Source organism: Talaromyces marneffei, chromosome 3 (assembly GCF_009556855.1).
Source record: "Talaromyces marneffei chromosome 3, complete sequence".
Taxonomy (NCBI): domain Eukaryota; kingdom Fungi; phylum Ascomycota; class Eurotiomycetes; order Eurotiales; family Trichocomaceae; genus Talaromyces; species Talaromyces marneffei.
In genome coordinates this window covers 1,299,437-1,320,436 of record NC_072350.1, presented here as the reverse complement: position 1 = coordinate 1,320,436, position 21,000 = coordinate 1,299,437, and the positions used below count along the sequence as shown (strand labels likewise).

At 47.3% G+C, this 21,000-nt stretch overlaps 6 protein-coding genes across 6 annotated transcripts; 3 read left to right on the top strand and 3 right to left on the bottom strand.

Annotated features, from left to right (window-relative positions):
- Window positions 1–72: 72 nt before the first annotated feature.
- EYB26_004219 (uncharacterized protein) lies at window positions 73–816 on the top strand (the record flags this gene model as incomplete). The annotated part of the gene is made up of 2 exons (XM_054263513.1): window positions 73–445; window positions 524–816. The coding sequence occupies 2 exons, from the start codon at window positions 73–75 to the stop codon at window positions 814–816; spliced, it is 666 nt and encodes a 221-aa protein (XP_054119488.1).
- A 2,285-nt stretch (window positions 817–3,101) lies between these two features.
- Window positions 3,102–4,741, top strand: EYB26_004218 (uncharacterized protein; the record flags this gene model as incomplete). Its single annotated transcript, XM_054263512.1, has 2 exons — window positions 3,102–3,354; window positions 3,423–4,741. The coding sequence occupies 2 exons, from the start codon at window positions 3,102–3,104 to the stop codon at window positions 4,739–4,741; spliced, it is 1,572 nt and encodes a 523-aa protein (XP_054119487.1).
- Window positions 4,742–5,439: 698 nt separating this feature from the next.
- On the top strand, window positions 5,440–7,375 carry EYB26_004217 (uncharacterized protein; the record flags this gene model as incomplete). The annotated part of the gene is made up of 5 exons (XM_054263511.1): window positions 5,440–5,538; window positions 5,618–5,888; window positions 5,942–6,494; window positions 6,549–6,819; window positions 6,881–7,375. The coding sequence occupies 5 exons, from the start codon at window positions 5,440–5,442 to the stop codon at window positions 7,373–7,375; spliced, it is 1,689 nt and encodes a 562-aa protein (XP_054119486.1).
- A 374-nt stretch (window positions 7,376–7,749) lies between these two features.
- On the bottom strand, window positions 7,750–8,619 carry EYB26_004216 (uncharacterized protein; the record flags this gene model as incomplete). Its single annotated transcript, XM_054263510.1, has 4 exons — window positions 7,750–7,768; window positions 7,841–8,141; window positions 8,212–8,341; window positions 8,422–8,619. The coding sequence occupies 4 exons, from the start codon at window positions 8,617–8,619 to the stop codon at window positions 7,750–7,752; spliced, it is 648 nt and encodes a 215-aa protein (XP_054119485.1).
- A 646-nt stretch (window positions 8,620–9,265) lies between these two features.
- On the bottom strand, window positions 9,266–13,117 carry EYB26_004215 (uncharacterized protein; the record flags this gene model as incomplete). The annotated part of the gene is made up of 2 exons (XM_054263509.1): window positions 9,266–10,684; window positions 10,739–13,117. 2 exons carry the CDS (start codon window positions 13,115–13,117, stop codon window positions 9,266–9,268), a joined length of 3,798 nt encoding a protein of 1,265 aa, XP_054119484.1.
- A 4,039-nt stretch (window positions 13,118–17,156) lies between these two features.
- EYB26_004214 (uncharacterized protein) lies at window positions 17,157–18,476 on the bottom strand (the record flags this gene model as incomplete). Its single annotated transcript, XM_054263508.1, has 1 exon — window positions 17,157–18,476. One exon carries the CDS (start codon window positions 18,474–18,476, stop codon window positions 17,157–17,159), a length of 1,320 nt encoding a protein of 439 aa, XP_054119483.1.
- Window positions 18,477–21,000: the final 2,524 nt, after the last annotated feature.

Below are 21,000 nucleotides of genomic sequence, written 5' to 3'. Positions count from 1 at the left end.
ACTCGATCGATAAAAATTCAAACAATTAAGATGTCCGCCTGATATTTAAATCTATACTCTTGTGTTGTCAAGATGAAGCAGAATCAGTTTGGTCTCGCAGTGGGATTGTGGCAGCGCCGACTTCTCCGAGGTCCTTGCTTGACTCATACGCATCGGTTCTTTTCCAGCCAGCATCCATCACAACAACAATGCCAGTCAACCAAGAATAATAATGCATGCTCGAAAAGCAGTGCTAACCGGCCGTATACAAGCCCTAAAACCTCTCAGCCACAACTACGATCAATATGGGATTCCGGCTTCTGGACTTGCAAATCAACCTGGCGACGCGCAAGGATCAACACTCTGCGCTGCCTGATAGGTTGCACAGCTGGCGACTTTTCAGCACTATGGACGCTGCAAACTTTCTATCCCGGACTGGGAATGGGTGTTATCATGGGCGCATCCAGTAACCACTCCCTCTCTCTCCCCCTTTTCTCTTCTATAAGCTCGCACACGCACTAACCACCTTTGGTGGGAAAAACAGTGGCATCGGGAATAACAACCTCCATAATTCTCGAAACAATTCTTCTCCGTCGTGGCGCGGACCAACTCTCATGGCCGATGGCGGCTCGCACAGCGATGGGGATGAGTATGGTCTCAATGCTGGCCATGGAAGCCGCGGAGAATATTGTTGATTATCATCTTACCGGTGGTGTTGTAGATGTCGGTGACCCCCAATTCTGGATGGCGGCGACCGCATCGGTGCTTGCAGGGTATTTGGCGCCGTTGCCGTATAATTATTTACGGCTCCGGAGGTATGGGAAGGCTTGTCACTGATGGGCTTCTGTTGGTTGATACTGTACTTGTACTGGAGGACTGTGTAACATTGAATTAATCAGTTAGAGAGGTTGAATGGGGGGGATTAGGTCGGACATGAAGTTCCTCATTAGGCAGTTGTGCAGCTGCAAATCCCAATCAGGCCATGCTCTGAAATGCAAAAACCCTAATCCATATCGGCTGTTGGAAGATGACTGAGAGTTTGTCTCATAAGCTCACGTCACGCCCAGAACAGAGAAAATGGCAGTTCGTGAAAGTACGTCGCTCCAGGCACGGTCAATGCCTTTTCACGAACCCTGGAACGAGGCCACTGTCTATCGAGAAAGCTAAATTATACGAGCCTGTCACCTGGTATCTAAGAATATCCCTGCCCACTTTGGCATGTCATAGCTATATACTTGACCAATAATTCAATGAATAAACAGCATGTCTCGGGCCATAATTGTATGAACATCGCGCTACAGTTCTATAGGCTAGACCTGGACAAAGCAACGGCGGTTGTGGCGTTCAAGGATCCACCGCGGAAAGATTCTGATGGAACGAAAGTTAACGGCCAATATTTGATCATGAATTTATAGAAAAAAAAATATTAGTGAAAAGGGGTAGATTCTTGGAGGGAAATGATTATTTATTCAAAGCAGAGAAGATTTAGATCTACTATGACATGCTGTTGTGCGGAACTTCAACAGCCGGATAATCGGATAACTTCCACCCAAGAATCGAAACAGAGGAGAGTCTCCAATACGAGGACGGACCATTTAAACGGTCAACTATGGAGTAGTTCGCTATGAAACTCTAGACTCTACGTATGTGGTAGATCCTGATTGATCAGTCATGCGTTGATTGGCTGCATTGGTTGAATTACACCGGGACTATTGATTTACTATTGAGAACTCGTCCACATAACCTAAACCACACCCCCAAGAAATGCCTGATCGAGTCATGGGCTGTATTAATTCTCCGAATCAGATAAGTTAGTGGGCATCCGGTTTAGACGGTGTCTATTCCCAATTCGTCAGGGTTTGATTTTTATCTTAGAGGCACGTTCAAACTGGCAGCCTTATCACATGTGACCCATCATATATAACCCTGTGGTACCCTACCAGTCGACTTTCTCGCCCTTTCTCAGAGGTGATCACGTCCTTGCGTTTGGTACGACCAATGCATTGCATATAAACGCCGGGACAGGTTCATACATGTTTTGAAAAGGCAGACGTCTTCCAGCTCTTCCAAATGCACCATGAGCATTAAAACGAGGCACTCGTTCCAATTGCATGCATCACCCAAATCGCAGACAAAACAAAGGTTATACCATGGATTCGGCTCTCAAACGGCAAGTATGGGGAATGCATGGGTGAAACGTCGTCGTCGCGCGAGATGTAGTGAAACGATGTGTTGAAAAAACTATCGCAGGATATCGCCCGAGGAGTTGCCGAGAGGGTGGATCTGTCTCATGGAAGCCTATATTGAAACTTTACTCACTCACCATGGAGGAGGACTTGTCTGGCAGGTCAATAATGCCAGTGCCAACCACCGCCCAACGTAGGGTGCTCGATAATGCTCTGGTTCAGAGACTCTAATCCTCATGAGAAGGCTGGAGATTCCCATCCTGAGGTTTTTCGCAAGTGGGGCGCCCGTTTCGCCACGAGGTCCAAGAATGTGTCGTTTCTTTGAGCATTCCGACCTCAATTGAGAGAGTCTGAGGACGTCAAGCAAGATGGAAGAAGTAATGAGCAGATGTGGCCAGTGATAGGTGAAGCCTGGAGCAGTGGTTCTTCACGAGAGGAGGGGATAAGAGGCAAAAAGAGCAACAGTATGGGCCAAAGCTTAAGGGGATCTTCAGACGGGACAGCCAATCAGGACCACAGCCACCGTTCAGGCAGCCGCGGGAGAAGAATTTCTCCTGGCTTTTGAAAGTCTGAGGAATAAATCAACAAGAAGGACGAGACTGCTCTTTGTGTTGTTGATTCGTTTCTCTTCCTTGACCCTGACAATACCATCACGTCCGCTTATTGGTATCGGCTCCCCTGCGCCAATCCGTCTGTGCGGCGAGCTGATGTTGCGGTGAAATCGACCGTCACAGTTCTCACGTGAAGCGCACGCGATTCGTCGCTCCGACAGAGCTACGAGCTGATGATGTCTTGGAAATCTTCTTCCCCTAGCCAACAAGAATGAGTCCGGCCGTGAGGAGCATCCGAGCTCAATCGACATATTCGACATTCCTGCGTTGCTTCCGGATCCGCGTCATCTCAGTTAAGTAGCCGTCTAGACACTGTGATTTCACCATGGCTCTTCCTACTTTCGTCAAAAGGAATCGCATCCTGTCGCATTTTACCCCCCGGCTAGCAGCGACCGTGAGCCTGATTGCGCTCTCAAGTCTCAACTATGGCTTCGATAATCAGGGGCTTGCGACCAGCCAGGCCATGGCGACCTACAAACATCAATTTGGGGTTTATAACCCTAAGACGAACTCTTATGCTATTCCTACTTACTGGACTTCTTTACTGAATAGTTTGAACTTTATTGGCTTTGCTTTCGGTGCGCACACCCTACCCGTCCTACCCCAGCGTTCTTTCGCGATACAGTGATATTGATAGTCGCCACAGGGTTATATATAGGCAGTATCATCAGCGCGCGGTATGGTCGTCGTATGTCTATGTTCTGCATGTGCGTATGGGCTACCATGTCGGCCACAGTGTTGGTGACATCCCGCAAGATCGAGCAAGTTCTGGCAGGTCGCATACTCAATTATGCGTACATCGGCATGGAGCTTTCTACATGCCCACCGTTCCAGGCCGAGGTCGTACCCGCGCCTATTCGAGGATTCACTGTGGGAACGTATCAGACGAGTTTACTTCTCGGCGGAATCATCATCAATAGCGTTTGCCGAGGGACCTCTGAAATGACCACGAATGCTGCTTGGAGAATACCACAGATGTTGTTTTATATCATCCCTTCTGTCGTCGCAGTTTGTGTTTGGTTTATTCCAGAGTCCCCGCGGTGGCTGCTTTTGCAAGGTCGTGAGAAGGATGCGCTCGAGTCCTTACGCCTTCTTCGCACTTCTGGAAATCGCGAGTCGGGTTACGATCCAAGGCAAGAACTCCGCTTGCTGAAAAAGTCTTTGCTGGAGGAACAGAACCAGGGAACGTATAGCGACCTTTTTCGCGGTAGTAATCTGAAACGAACCTTGATCGCTATGGGAATGAACTTCTTCATTCAAGCTACAGGCTCGCCATTCACAGCCGCTTACGGCACCCTGTTTGTGCAGTCACTCAACTCACTGAACCCGTTCGACTATTCGATCATGAGTTCCTGCATCAACACATTCTGTTGTGTCTTGTCTATAACTATAACTGACAAGGTAGGACGACGACCTATCCTGCTGATCGGTTCAGCCCTACAGATAGTATGGCTATTCTCCATGGCTGGCATCGGGCTTTACCACCATCCAACATCCAGCCAAAAATATAGTATCATCGCCTTGACAGCGCTCTCTTCAGCTAGTCTATGCTTTAGCTGGGATCCGCTAAACTATATCGTTACGACTGAGCTGCCAGCGTCCAGGCTACGCGACAAGACCCAACGAGTTGCATCGTTTGTGAATGTTGCTACAAACTTTGCATTTTCTTTCAGCACACCTTATCTCCTCAACGAACCATATGCGAATCTCGGGTCGAAAGTAGGGTTTATATTCGGCAGTCTGGCTGTTGCCTCGTTTCTCTTTGCATATTTCTGTGTCCCCGAGATGAAAGGGCGGACACTCGAAGAAATTAACCAAATGTTTCAAGATGGAGTCCCGATTTGGAAATTTGGAAAATATGGGGCTCCGGTTGAGACGGGGACTGTGTCGGAAATCGCTGTCGTTGAGGATGAAGATGTGGTTCGTGGAGATGCTGCTTATGAAGAGAGAAATGTCGGCAAATGATTAGGCGATTCGTATGCACATACGCCATTGAAAATGATATTGTGAATATTTGGATACTACTGACATATTAACTATGTCTTGGTATAGTTATAGTCAGACATTGAGATTTTTTAAACTGGCATTGAACGGCCAAGAATAGAGAATATGATAACCCAACCGTTGCGAATTCCCAAATTAACATTAAGTATCAATAGCCAGCCCATGGGCTTCCTCGCCAAAGGCGAAGATGCCTCGATAGCCAAGTGTGTGGCTACGTACTATGATATGTGTCTGTCTCCAATTTAGGTACCTTAACTGCGGTGAATTCGGAAATATCAAGAGATATTGCTCGCTAGTATGAGAAAATTCCAAAATGCGCTCCTCACAAGGCTCTCTAACCCTGTCACTGGTGCCACGTCAAAATACCCCGAGGCTCAATGTGGCACAGCGAGGGTGTGGGAGAACACCCTCCCTGTCGAATTATCTAGTAGAGCCTCGTCTTTCATTTTGAGTAGTTGGCGAAATCAACCATTGGCCGATCTTTTCTCAACGTAAAGACTAGAATAAATCCTTGTTGACGGGATGTTGTCTGTCATTTGTCCAGCAACACCGACTGCAATGTAGCTAGCATAGCCTTGCAGCCTTTCCTACTACAAATACAACAATATTTCCAACTCTTCGTCGTCGAGGATTTGGTGTCTTCAAAACCTACAGCCAAGATGAATCCTTTCCTATGTGCCAATCAAGGACAAGGAGATGCGCAAACCGCATGCTCCGAGAAGGGAACTAAATTCTGTTCTGGTTGCAATTTGATAGTGGTAAGCTACATCACCTATTCACTTCATTGCTATTGCTGAAGGGATCGTACTGAAAAAAAAAAAATGACACACAACACAGTACTGCAGCAAAGAATGCCAGATATCTCACTGGACCATCCACAAACTAGGCTGCAAAAGCCCTCTCCGCAAACCCTCATGGAAACCAGCTTGGGAACTTGAGCAGCGTAGGCCTGCTTTCATAGATTCTTCTAACGACAACGGCCCTACACCGGTGACCTCGCATGGTGGGAAGAGATATTTATGGGGGAATATGCCTGCAATCGACTTGCTTCAGTTGGCGGATAATGAAGGGAGCAACACAACTCAAGACCTTCATTTGCTTCTGGCAGGTACGTCCTCCTACCGACCTAAGCATAACTTCCTCGTTGCTGACGAGTTATAGCCTCTGGAGATCCCAGAAACTTCATCAAAACCATCACTTGCCTTCCCGATGAATACCAGGGACATATCCACGTTGATATCAATGATAGAGACGAAACGGTGGTGGCCAGGAACCTTTTGATAATCCTGATTGCACTCAATTTCCCTGTTGAAACTGCCAGCGACATGATCCTGCATGTTTGGTACTCTGCATTCCTGACTGAATCAATCACTCAATCAATCAAGGATACCATCCTTCCAATAATCCAGAACGTTTTGGCCAAGGGAACATTAGGTGCGACATGGACATATCATAGCACCAAGCTAAGTGCCGAGCTTGATAGGAAAACATGGGACCTCCTGCTTGCTTATTGCCAAGGAAATCACACTATTTCTTTTGAGGATGCGACTCGTTTACGGAAATCAGTGACCCTAGGCCCCAGTCGACAAGACTACAGAGACAGAGCGATGTTTGCTCTACCCCCTTCATGGCGCGTTGCAAAAGCCAAGTTTCGGGCAGACGGGATACTTTTACCGTTTGGCGCATCATCCGGTGATTTCAAAGTACCGAATCCGTAAGTCCCTATCCTTCTGCTTCTAAGGCTTTGTGCTAAGAATATCGAAACAAGAATCTTCTTCCATGATCGGACGTTATGGCCAATGCCGGATTCTGCAGACCCCCTTCATGGATGGAAGCTCGACGAGGTGTTGCAGGAGCCTCATCTAGCCAAAGCCGACCTATACGGGCTTCTGTATCTCCATGTTCGGAAGTATCTGGTAAAGTTCTGCGAGAGAGTCTGTAATCTGAAGTTGAATGTTTCTTTCTTTTGTATGGATGCGTTGGACCTACCCAACCGAATCGAGGAACTTGACGAGGAGAGGTTATATGATCGTATTGAGGTATGGATCCCCTAAATATTCTTAATTCGAAGTATGGCAAGCCCTAATGGTATTCATCTAGCTCGCCAACATCGCCGACCGAGCATACCTAGGCCCTATACATACAATCGGCCTCTACGGCCCCCTCCTCAAACATCCAGCCCAAAACCCAGAAGCGACATTGATCACCCTCTTCCTCAACGCCTCTCACGAAGAGTCAAACCTCAAGGAACAGCAGGAGAACATGGCCAAATCATTCGAGACACTGCAACAATTCCTTCCACTTAATCCTGCAGTGGCTTCTTCCAGGAATAGGTACAGCGCCGAAGTTCTCAACTTTGGTAACGCGCATGATCTTTTGTTGAATAATGATCCTGCTTTCAAAAGGTATATGGAAGCTTTCAAATTCGAGGAGCTTGGGAAGGCGTTTGGGGTGGAGATGAAGTCGAGACATACTATTATTGGGAAATGGCCGATGAAGTTGCCCAGGCGGTCAACGAAGCGTCAGTTTGAGATGATGTATTGGTCTGGACATCAGGGGTCGGAGAGATATGTTGAATGGCGCAAGACTCGATGATTGTTTATTTTTAGTTTTATTTTTTTCTTGTTTCCACATTGTCCAGATGTTGATTCCATGGTATAGGTGATTTTGCGCACATTTTTAGGATTTTCCGCTGAGCTTGTTGACTTAATGTATCAGAACTGTTATATAGTCCATCACAATTGCCCGTTTTATTCAATGTTGCATGAAAGCTTTTAAAAAACCAAAAAGAAAAGTCGTTTTGCTCAATCCATTCGTTCCAAGTTCATTCGTCCCAAGTCGAAAAGAAATACCTAATATCACATAATGGATGAATGCATGCAAAATGCTCGCGAGTAGTATATCGTAAAAAAAAATACATTTTTCATTAGAAGACATCGCTCCAACTCAAAACTCCCGCTATTTTCCTATCAGATGAGATGCTTCGATCTATTCAATCGTCAGTACTTCCCATACTCCTACCTCTTCACCCTAGAGCTTAACAAGGGCGGGGGGACAAACCTGAAATAAGCCCTCAAATAAATAATCTGCCAGGCACCCAACCCCATCAACATGCCCATGGTGCCAAAAGCGAACCATTTCACTCGCTCATTCGTCGACTCATTCGTGTCACGCAGCTTCTGCTCGCGATGACGCAGGTACTCCATCTCATTCACAATTTCGCCGACTATCTCTTCAATACGGCGCAGATCGGTTTCGACGGGTTTCAGTTTTTCTTGGGCCTGGATGCTGGACCAGTCGCGGGCGTCGGCGCCGATTTCGATATCGAGTTCAATTTCGCGGCTGAGGGGGCCTCGCATGTCTGTGTATTTATCAAGTTAGCAAACATATGAATTTCCGAGGTCTACAGGAAGGAGAAGGAAACAGCGTACGGCGGGCGTTGGTCACAGTATTCTCAAAGCAAACATCAAAAGCCGTGTCCGCAGGCGATGTGAAAGCCTGACGAGTCTCGCCGACAATATCCTTGGGACGACCGTAATCATTGCCCATGGCATCTTTGATCTGTCAACACCACCAAAAACGATTAGCTCATCCCCATCCCAAAAATAAAATCGAAGCGCAATTAGGGCATGTATACATACGTGCATATTAACAAGCTGTCCATCCCCCTTCGTCCCCGACACAATCGCCGTGACGACAACGAGCTGCCCTCTCGACACGAAATTGCGAATACATCGCTCACTCTTTGTCGTGGTAGCGGTCAAATCGAATTTGAGCGCGGAACTCAATCCGAATAAAAACAAAAGACCAATGAAGGTCTTGAGACTGAATGCCATCATTGTGGTGTAGGATTGGGTTGTTGGTGGTCAGGATTGAAGCCAGCTAAACATCAAACTAACATGCTACCGAAATAGTCTAAGTAAAGGGGGCTTGCGCTTGGCAAAGGTGATCTCTCGGATTATCCTTGTTCCGGTACCCTAACCCTCAATATTAGAGGATTTAGCAACTACTCTGTATCGATTCATTGATCGCTATATGGGACGAAAGACACAATAGATATAAATACTCGTTATTATCGTTGAATATCATCTCCAATATACATACATCATGATGTAACAGCTCCAAACTAAAGGCCGCAAAAGGCCGAAAGAGGCAAGCCCCGAGAATAATCCTGAATACAAAAGCAGGGAGATAATGTAAGATACCCTTGGCTGATAGATGTGTGAGCTCTGAAAGGAGGGAGAGAAGAGAAGAGAGTAAGAAATCGAGCGAAAGATTTGTTGACAAAATTTGAAGGAAACAAGGTATCATCCAAGAGAAACATAGAATTGCAACGCAAAGAGCAGCGGTATGAAAAAGAAAAGCGGCAAAACAAAGATTGTCAAGATATACTAGTCCAAATAGACCTGCAGCGCTGTATCGCTCATCGAATAAAAGGTTTGAATCGCAAAAAGAGAGGATTAGATAGGTGTAGGGTGAGTCGCTCTAAGTCTCCAGCCTCTTGCGGCGGAAAAACTTGGAAAAGGTCGAATCTTTTCTATCTTCTGACATGATTGTAGAAGGACGGGAGATAGGCTCGGGCGGACCGGTATTCTTGAGAAAGTCTGCAAGAGCACTCGTCTCGGTTTGCCGCGAGGGCCGAGATAGAGAAGGCATCGAGGGTTGCGATGCAAGTCCCCGCTCGCGACTGAGTTGGGCTGAGTAGCCAGAGTTGTTTGTAGAAAACCCATTCGATTGTGTCATTGGTGAGCCTATTTGTGGCTTGGTGACTGTCTTGGGCGACCGCATCGAGGGCATTGATTTCTTTGTCGTGGGGCTCTTATCGGAGGCAGTATTTCGTCTGAACCGATTCGTCATGCTGGAGATGCTCGGTCCAGAAGAAGACTTAGGAGGCACTGGATACGAAGTAAGAATGAACGGTTCGGGAGCCTTGTGGGCGACGGGTGGTGGAACGGAGTTCAAAAAGTCCAACAAACTTTCTTCCGCTCGTGGTGGCTTCGACACTACAATAGGTTCCGAGAATTCTTCCTCGTCTTCCTCATCAGAAACGTCAATGGCGTACGGATCTCGTGGGCCACGACGCTTTCGTCTTGGGATAGGCGGCGCATCGGAGGGACCGGGTTTTGAAATAAGGGGGGCACGAGAACTAGATATTGATTCGGCACCGGTACTTGCAAGAGACGGTGTTACTCTGGTATCGTCGTTATCACGGGCTGCTTCAATCATTGCAAGATCTTCTGAATCCATGGTATTCCTGAACGGGGCCACCGTACGCGGAATGCGATGACTAGATGCGCCTGGAGGGCCTTCTCTAATAAAATCAATCAAATCCGAGGTTTCGCTGCTATTGTGGCCAGCTGGTTCACGAGCTTGAAGTCGCGGTCCCTTTTTCTTGAGCGAGTTGACCGAATTCCTGGGCTTAGCTGTTGTCCGCGATGACATAGACTGGGCTGTGGCAGGTCTGGATGAACTGATCACCGAGTCCGAACCATCTCGAACATGACCATTAGGGGCCATATCTGGTCGGGGACCAGTTGCACGAATAAACTGGGCGAAATCCCGGACAGAATCACCACCCACTCGGGCTTCACGAGCTTGCTGCATAGCTACTTTGGCCCGACTTGAGGTTCGACTGACGGGACTAGCTGTCGAATGTAAGCTTGTAGGGCTCGACCTTTCAGAAACCGCGTCAATTGCTGAATGAGATCTTGAAGTCTCTGCCAATGATGGAGGATTGCGTTTTGCGGGAGGTACTGGAGGCTCTCGTTCTGCCGTGAAACGGGCCGATGAAGATGGCTGTCCGGGTGGAGCGGTCGTCCTAAAGAAAGTGGCCAGGTCAGATGTATCAGTACGGTCCTTGTGGACGTCGTTGCGGGCGGTATTCCAACGAGGAGATCCAGGCAACTGCTCAAATTGTCAGTCATCAAATCAATTCAGTCGCAACAAATTAGTGCTTACTTCTATCTCTCGCATAGTACGGGGAGTCAATGTGAATCGTATCGTCTCGTCACTTTTGATAAGCTCGTCTAGAGCAGCTTCATCCACATCCTCATTAACAGCAAATCTACTGGCATCAGAAGACCTGCGAGGTGGAGCAGGCAAGGGCACGTCGGTTTCCGCAGGATGACGGCCGATAAGAACCTTCAACTTGTTGGACACGTTCGATGCCCCCGAACCAGATGTAAGAGGCCGCTTCTCGCTGATGCTCGTAGACCGACGAGATTTGATGGAAGCTTGCGACGTGGTAGATGGTACATATACACGTTGAACTGTAGCCCGCTCACGACCGGTAAATTGATCGTCCTGACGTGGTTGACTCCGGATCGAAGCCGCGTGCGATGCAGCGCGAGAAGGTATTGATCGATAAACACTTCCCTCGCTATCGTCCGAGGTGGAGTGAGGAGCTCCGATGCTCTCTGTATACAAGGAAGATGCGTATCGACTTGCGTTGGGGGAGTGGTGTGGAGGATTAATATTTTCTTCGAGAATTGCCTGTTTGTCTGATTCGAGTTGACGTGGATAAGAAGTAGGCGCTATGGCGTGTGGGGTGGGTTGAATTTTCTGTTCATAAGACGACACACCATTCATATGGGTACCATTTTGCTGTGTCGGAGCGGATTTAACGTCAGGACCGATTTCACCCCCTTGCATCGATGGCTCATGATCGTCACGATAGTCTGTGGAGATAGATCGATCTTCAACCACACAAGTGCCGGAGTCCTCTTTTTTCGCCGTGTCTTTAGATTGTTTTCTTTTTGGTCTTTGCATTGAAAAACTGTTGAGTTTAGGTCTCTGATAAGTTCCTTGCCCTTCAACAACCTCATCTCCCGAAGCACGACGATCTTGATCGGATTGAGTAGTATCGTCAATGCTAGCCGTGTGCTGGACGCTAGCAAGGGGTTCTGACTTGTCTCGTGTAAAGTCCTCCTCCTCCTCCTTTGGACTTGAACTTGTTACGTCCTTATCTTTGGGAGCAGGCTCCGTGGTTACAACTGGCTCAGTCACCTCCTGCTCGGCCACTGTTTCTAACGGTGGCGATTCACGCGGCAGCGAACGGTCGCTCTGTTTGAAAATTTCGACTTGAACAGGAACAGACTGTGAACGGTTGTGTTTGGGTGAGTTGGTGGCTGGCCATGTCCCAGCAGAGCTGTGTGGAGAAGTAGGTGTTATTAACCCAGAGCGAGAGACTAGCAGACTTCGCGGGCGCATTTTCTGAGCAATAGCAGCTTGCATGGTTTCGGCTTCCTCTACATCTACCCACAGTCCAGGTACCTCGATTTCGTCAATGTCCTTGCCATTCATAGGCAATGCGATGTTTGCTGGATCAACCGATTTGGGCCGGCTTTCTTCCTCTTCCACGGGATCCTCCAGTCTCGAATCCCGGCCATAGATATCCTCCAAGTTAGCAAGGACATTTTTGCTACTCGGGGTAGTGCTTCGTCTGATGAAAGACTCTCTAGAAAAGGATCTCGACAATGTTGGCGTGCGGATGCCCTTTTTCCAAGTTCTCCACAGCCGACCCAACGTGGTGTTTAGAGCCAATTTCTCCATATCACTCTCCTCGACCATCGTTTTCTGGCTGTTCATCTCGGCGTTTGCTAATTTAGAAGCAAGTCTTGCCGCTGCGAACACCCTGTTGCGGGCGTTTTCAGCCGCAATAACCAGCGCATGCTCTCCCAAATACTCAATGATTGATGTCAAGAAAATGGCAGCAGCTGGTGTGATATTTCCGGCATGACCAGAGAACCGTCGTGGTGCGCCGCCTGTTTCATCCAAGCCTTCCCTGGCGATATATTCATCTTCTTCCTCCTCTTCCAAATCACCTAATCGGGTATACACCATACATCTCAAACGAGCTAATTTCCACGCTCGGACCAGATCGAATTCGCCGTGTGGTGCACGACCGCCTCGGAATTCTTGCAGCTCGTCTTCTTCGCCATCACCCATGTATTCACCTAGCTCTTCGTCCGCAGCGGCTACCACCTCTTTCGCTAATCGTGGCTTTAATACGTCGGCAATGGCGGGACGGAGTGCGCTCAATTGGGTTGATTTGGCCGAGGCCAGAAAGCTGAACAGCAAGTAGTCGAGAAACCCATTCAAAAGCGCAAGACTGTTGGAATTAATGCATCCTTCTTCTCCGTCGTAGGGGATGACTTCATTTTGTTCCATATCGACGCTAACAATCTGAGAGGCAGATGAGGCAGCAATGAAGGCTGGGCTAGGATCGACCAGTGGTGGAGAAGACAATATAGACTTTGGTGAGACATCGCTGGATATGCTCACACTCCGTGAGCGTGTCAGGGGGCTCATGTCCCCGTATTCTTGAGGGCTCCGCATGGTGAAGAATAAAATTCAGTCGTGAAAATGTGATATTAAACGAATGAAGGCAAGTCGGGTATATAGATAGAAGGACGGATAATCAGAAAACGAAGGGACACTGAGTGGTCATCGTCCCACTCAATAAAATTCTGGACTGGTTGAGTCAAAGGTCAGTCTCATGTTTGAATTGTAGGTAAATCGAGTACAGAAGAAAGACTGAGTGAGTCAATGCTAAATCGGCGCAATGATGGCCAATTCAGTACGCTCGGGTTTCCGAGTGCTGGAGAACAGGAATATCGGTGTATTCAACTAGGTACATACCTTCAAGCACACAGCCTTGCCAGCATCCTGAAATTGGTATACTTGTAAATAAAAAAGAGCGAACGGTATATATAAGATATAACAGAACGGACAAAAAATATTAAAGATGCCAATATGCCGATATGTCGATAGGACACTGGATAGTTAGTCAGAGCCCGTAGTGAAAAAAAAAAGAAAAAGGGTGGAAGCCTCGTGCGGTTCAGGAGAATGGATAGAGTGTGGTGGCTAAGCTGCAGAAAGACGATGGACGCTAGGGAAAGAGGCCGCCCGCTTCAGTAAGTCATGTCCGGCAAGCGGCGTGGTACTGTGCTTCCGTGCGCTGTCGTACGGGAATAATTAGTTACTAGACTATTAGTGCTTTTTACGCCCAAATTGTCTTGCTTTTGATTTCTACTATTGGACAATCCACTCATGATTAGATATCTGTCCCTGACCGGATGAATGAATGTGGCACGGGGTGGACTCGCTCATCCAATTGTCGAGAACAGAGTCAACAGACAGTTTACGGTTTCCAGGCTTCCAGCCACTGAAGCGGCGGCTTAAGTCTTGACCGTCCCACTGATCGGCCCACATAGATTCTATCGAATTGATTATATGGAGTCAGTGTGCTAACCCGTTACGTACAGCTCCGCAAAGACAAAGGGAGAGCAAAACATGGGAACAGGGTCTTCCAAAGGCTCCTCCAGAAAAGCTCAAACTTTGGACACTTTTTTTTTCTTCTCGCCAATGTGACATACGCAAAGTTGAGGCTTGACTGATGCACGAGTACGGACTGTACGGAGTAGACCGCTAGAGACGAAAAATGCTATCTTCACGGCAATTTGGCACGCTGGTTTGGTCCCACGCGCTAGACCCATCTATAACAGGGCTTACAGTATAACAAGCATTGCTCCGTAGACGACGACACCCGTGACCCGTAACGCAAGGAGGAGCTGGCCACTGTTGGCAGTAGAAATTGGCGATGGATCCTGGAAGCCTGATCGCGTCCTACTCCGTACATAGCACGTACTAGACGTACTCTGGAACGGTGGATCCGAGCTCGGTGCGCCTAGCCACTTTGGGCCGTGTGTAGTTTGGGAACTTGCCGATAGCCAATAGAATATGTCCCTGGATGAGATTAGTGGGCCGCTTCCAAAGCCAATTAATCTGTTTAGTGTCCTGCCCCATAAATTGCCGGAAAGGGGAAACGTACAGAATCGATGGATTATTTGGATTTCCGTCCTGTGCTCCAAGTCTCCGTATGGAGTAAGTCACTAGTAAGTAGTTACTGGCTGGACTTGCGGTTTGTTAGTCTTACCGACAGATAAGTTAGCTACGTACTACATAGTTAGTTAGTTAGTTTGTAGTTAGTGATGCATGGTGACTATTTAGTACTGGCTGATCATAATGGCTACGGAGTATATATATATATCCATGTCTGCGCCAACTATGCAAGATCATCACACAACGACAAGCATAGCTCAGTTCATTGTTATGCACATCATGCCACGAATGTCATCAGCTGCGGATCAGCAAACAAATTACCTCCTTGGCGGAGAAAAACGGCAGCCACTCTGTACGTAGCTCTGCCCAGGATGCACCGAAACATACGTATCAGATCAAACGAGTCAGAAAAATGAGTTTGTCTACATTGGGTCCCCCTGCACTAACGAGATAGTTAGTTAGTTAACTAAGTTAGGTTAACGAGATAATGAGATAATGAGATAATCAGACAATACGTAGTAAAACAGCGGTCCGTTTGAGGCTAGGGGCAAGATGCGCAACACAATCCCACTACATAGTTATTACATACTAATAAGTATGTAATACATAGCATTATTCGCGCAGGCTAGCACATGCTGGGGATGAGACGAATTTGATAGCCGAAGCTCTTGACCTGCAGATTATCATACGGGGTTCGGCAGACCTACATAACTAATCGATCTATACGCTGGATCGACTGCGAGTACACGTGGAAGGCCAACTTGTCGTCCGCCGTAGTCTGTGGATAACTACTCTGTAGTAATCGTTTGAAAAAGAATCCGAACCGATCCCAAAACACTCGCCACTACGGAGTACGCACTAGCCTCTAGTAACTAACTACTATGGCGAATCTTACAAATTCATACTTTTAGAAGCCCAAGACGCCTCTCAAGATCCTCAAATTTCGTATCGTGGCGAAAGCTTAAAGAACATCAAGTCCTCGTACAAAATACAAAATAGTGGGGACTAAACCTACCCCTATTGCGGGTTGAGATGGGCAGCATCTCACAATCAAGTTGCCGGAAGTGCGTAGTTAGGTACGATGTAGCCATTGAATGTTGATATCCCTGTGGACCAAGTTCACGTGTCTGACTCGACTGAGTTACTCGGCTTGCCCTAAAGCCGAGGGACAAATACGTATCTTTGTTTAAGTTCAAGACCCGAGTCAAGAACAATGAATTCTTTCTCCATCGGTGCACGACGTAGAGCAGAACAGGAAGCCCATACTCCGTACATCGATAGTTACATGTAGCCAGGTGCCTTGAAACACGCCTGCTTGAAGCATTCTAAACACCGGTCATGGTGACCAAACCTAAGCTAAGTGAAATAAGGGCCGAACCGTCAAAGGTCGTTCCACGAATTCTATATCAACCTTAACCTTGGAACCGATGTTCCTTGCCTGGTATATTTTTTTGGGGGGAAGATCACAAGAAAATTTCCCGAGCGACTCTTCACGCTTGTCTTGTCTTTGCCTCGAAGAGTCCAAACGGACGGTTAAAGGTGAAACTGAACATCAAACCCCGCAGGGCACCGAGAGCAAAGCCCTATCTAATCAGTGTTTACGTCCTGCTTTGAAACGTCTAGGCGAACATTTCTCATTTCTACTTGATGGGATTGGGAAATTTGATCTGAGCTTAATCCTCCTTACCGGAGACTGACAGGCGGAGAGAGTTCTAGAATTCTAGTTCTTCAAGAAACTCAAATTTTGAGATCCATAACATTTGCCATGTAATCTCCACCAAACTTCACTGAGATGAAGCGCATGAACCTGACAGCTGTCACACCTGTATAGGCAGGCATAGGCTCAAACATGTTTCACCATAAATGCACTAGGCATTGATGGCTCCCGTTCAATACCATTCCAGTACTAGGTAGTTACATAGTTACATGCTTCAACGGCGATATATCTTATTCGGCATGGTGTCTATATCAGGGGGTTTTATTGATGGATATACTGCGTATGTACGTACTACGAAGTTCGGTTAAATGGGTAATCTGACTGTTAGCGAGGTCGTTAGCTGACTAACTACCGGTTCATCAAGTCCTTTTTGAAAGATCCAAAGAACAAGAGATACAGGATAGGGTTTGTCTACCTCTTACTCTCCCGGGCAAAATCTACGTAGATACCAAACGCGGATATATCTAGATAGTCACTCGGGTACCTGGGTATAAAACTACTCCGCTACGTCCAAGTACGGATTACGCCGTACGGGTATGATGCGAATGAGATTTAGATCTGAAAATGTATGAATTGCTAGCATGTAAGAGATGACAAAGTCAATAATGATTGCTAAACACATAATCGAAAACTTGCTTCATGCCATATGTATAGTCGTAACTTTTAGGTTCGTCCCCGACCGACGCATACAGGCATGCCTGATATGTGTTTACTGGTCGTGGGATATCCTCTTGCTGGTCACCGGAGCCAGCCACTAAACCGTCCCCTTCTGTTTTTCGAAAATATTGTGCGGTGAGTCGATTGCGAGGTGACGATTTACACCATTGCCAATTCTGCTGGTTGCTTTTCCTCAACCCCTTCATTTCCCTCAGGCACCTTGGCCAAGGTATCTTCGTCAGGCGGCGGAATAGATGTGCCGTCGTACATGTATATCTTCGGGTGTTCCAGTGCGTACACAACACCGTCCGCAAAGAAGCCAAGTTCATCTTTGCCGATGCTGTCTATTCCCTCTAGTAGGCGCTCTGACAAAAGACGTTCGATTCTGTCTAAGAAACTGGACGACTGCATCTGCAACCATGTAGGCATTTCTTTCTGGGCTCGTGAGGCCTGGGCGAGGCGAACAAGCTCATCAAACTCCTCGCGCAAGACAATGTGGCGAAACATGCCAATGACATGCTTGAGTGCTTCGTCGAGGAAAAAGCAACCTGCCGAGTCTGTTTCTCCTTCGAAAAAAGGCGACAAGAAGCGGCCTTCTCGGAAGCCTTGTACGCGATCATGAAGACATGACTGATATTTTCGCCTCGTGTCTCCATGGATACCATTGACGAAGGCGATAAAAAGTTGTCTATCAACTTCCAGCATGTCGCGAGGATAATCTTTCGCAAGCTGTTCGATAATCACATTTGCAATGGATGTCTCTTCATTGACATAATCTTCGTCATTGTCGTCGTGATTTTCATGAGTAGCAAGCCCTCGGTGTCTGTCGGCAAGTAGCATCATCTCATGTAGTGTCATCTGAGGAACTTCTACCGTATCTTCGTTGACATCTTCATCGGGAAGCTCAACAGCATCGATGTATGAAACATCTGCGTCAAAGCGCACAAAGTTCTCAAATGCAATGTGAGAATCATCGAATTGCAGATCGTCGGCGTAACCATCAAGCGCTCCATCAATGTCATCAAAATCTTCGAATTCATCAAATTCAGAGGCGGTGTCACAGGGATCATATGGCGAAGTTGCGCTCTCTAAGTGGTCGTAGGAATAATCCTCAAATGCAAAAATTTCATCGCCTTGGAAAGAATCTTCTGGATATTGAAAGGCATGCTCGCTGAACTCCACATGTTCGGTAGCCTCTACTCTAGAGTCGTCTGATTCGTAACCAAAGTCCGTGCCATTGAGATTATGGACTGAGTTTTGAAACTTAAAATGCTGCTTAGGAGTGTGAGGTATTGGGATGCCGAAATTGGGCAATGTAGATGATATGTTCGTAAGGGCTGTGTTGATTGTACCCATAGATATGTCAGAGACATCGTCGGAAGGGCATGAGCTGTCGCGAAGAGAAGAAGCAGTCTGCGATCGCGGGAAAGTGGTAGGAAGAGAGTTCCAAGGAGGATGATTCTTCAGGAGGGCTTCCATTTTGATGGGTTGTCGCTTGATTCGAAGTCTATAAGAAGAAGATCCCGGCTTCAAATGTGAGGTCGTGACAAGACGGTAGAATAAGTGTCTTCAAAGCCAAAGTTGTTGAGAACAAGTCTGTTGGGACCTGTGGCTTGCTCGAATGGTGTTGCGATTTGACTGCGTGTGGGATCAAAAATAGAGGGGCTCCAGCCACAAATAGCACGTGTGAAGTCCATGGTGGGAAATGTGAAGGCACAGTGACTTAAACAACCGGCAAGATGCCAGCCTTGTAGTAGTTCAGAAACATAGCAATTTTCAAGATTTCAGCAAACAGACAGCGAGAGGATATGAGCGATGTCCACGAATCCGGCTACAGTGCCTTTTTGATTCGTGCTTAGGTTCTGGGTGTTGTAAGTTGTCTTGGATAAGTCACAGGGTTCTGTCCTTCGGATAAGTGAGAAAATGTCTCTTTGTGTTTGTGGTGTCTTTGTGAGGCGCAACGAAAACGGCGTTCTTTGACTAAGCGGCGACGCGTCACAGGGTGAATTTCGAAGATAAATCGAGCAGAAAGGACTCCTTCAGAGCGATGGACTAAATATGGCGTTGCGACTATGTTGGTGTGCGAAACTCCGACCCCGAGAAGGGTTATGTTAGGAATATCGTCGACGAGAGATCCCCGCAATCTGGTGACTCGTATCGCTAAGCGGAACGAATCGTCGGGCCTAGCACGGTAATCTGTATGCTAGGATAGGCCAAAGTCGTCTTTTGGCAACTTCAGTGCAGAGAATGGAGTGAGATGGTTGTATGTGTGGTGTAGTGTGTGGGTGTGGGTGTGGTTGTGGAGGTCAGGTTGACAGAGTTTTGGGAAGGGAGAGAAAAGAGGCCTTGCCATCATGAATGAATGACTCTTTCGTTCGTTTTCGGCAAATGCGGGAGGCATCGGCGTCGGGGCCGGGTTCAATAGCCTGCGCCGCCCGCTGCGCCGCCCTAACTACATCGTAAACTAACTTGGCGAGTCCAGCGACCGGCGTGACAACCCAACGTCACATGGCGGCCTGATTGGTAAGGCCACCTGGCCACCACATCCCCCAAAGTCCAAAGTCTTCCTTCCTGGCTGACAATTCCTGTCTATGCCACAATATTCTGATCAATAGTCACGACAACTGACGTAGCACTGCAGTTGACACATCTGTTGGGCAAGTCTTTCAGTGTACAGGGCCTACTACTACAGGCTGCCCAAGGTAAGAACAGCCCCATGGCCAGGATGAACAACAACCATTCGGATCACGAGGACGACTACCGATGAGCACTGCTATCTACTAGGAGGGAGAAAAACCATTATTGGATTTGGTGTGGCAGAAACTCACCCCCTGAATTCTGTTTCAAGTGAAATATTATGCCAACAGCGCAATAGTATGGCTCTGTGCGTATTCCGAGGGAAGGCTCCCTTGCATGTTATGCCTATGAATTGGACTATAAGGACAAATTGAGCCAAGCTGAGGCAATCAGCTAGGATGCATCAGACGCAAGAGGTGACGCAGTGCTCTTACAGCACTACCTACGCCAGTAGTCCGGTGGTATCTGACTGATGACTTTCTGCCAGCGCAACCCTCAAAGCATGAAGACCTGTTGAGTAACAAAACGTGTCGGCTCTCGGATCAGGGAGTGTTATATGCAGATTTTTTGTGCTACCTTTGCGAAGAAGGTGGTTGGCCAAAAAAAACTCACGGCGAATTTTCTAAGCAACGACCAGTGCTTATACTGTCAACAGCCGTTATATCGAATGGGCTACGTTTTGGCGACTTGGAGAATCGGATTTTCTTTCGGGCTCGATACAATCATTCCAACCTTATAAAGGCTCTATTTAAGCTTTGTCTACAACAGCCAGCGATGTCTGTGAGCGTACTAGACCAAGGAACATTATCAAAGCAGTCTGTTTTTGAGCATCATACAGGTGCCGTGAACATCTCGTCTGTTACTCGATGTTTTCTAAGTCAAAAAGAGAAACCTAAGTCATTATAATGTGATTGGCCAAAGGGCCACTCGTTGATATTTTTAGACTGGTGTCTACAAGTATCCCATTATAGTATTCTTTTCACAAGAAGATAACATGAAACAAAATCTGTGGTTAAAGGTTCTTCAGAAATGACAGAAAGCTATATGATCCAGTCAAGGTTCAGGTTCGTCCTTCGCTCACTGCGTCTGCCGGCAAAGTGACATGTCCTGGTTGTTCAACAGTTCAACCCTCATCCAAGGATAATAATATTCAGGTTGGTTTCCGGGTTTAGATTCACTCTGTCCAGATAAGAAAAAGCAACACGGAGTGACTTCTGTCGGATAATTTCAATTCAAGAACATTTCCTCGTCACGGACTACCATCAAAGCCCAGTTGTCAGCCAACTAGAGCATCTCAATCCGTGTCATGTAGCGATCCAACATGCGATAGAGTAGTTTACCTTTAGATTTCCGATGGTAATGACAACATAACGGTCCTCGCGGTCAGCAAATTCTCATTTTTGCCCTGGACAGTCCCAAAGCATAC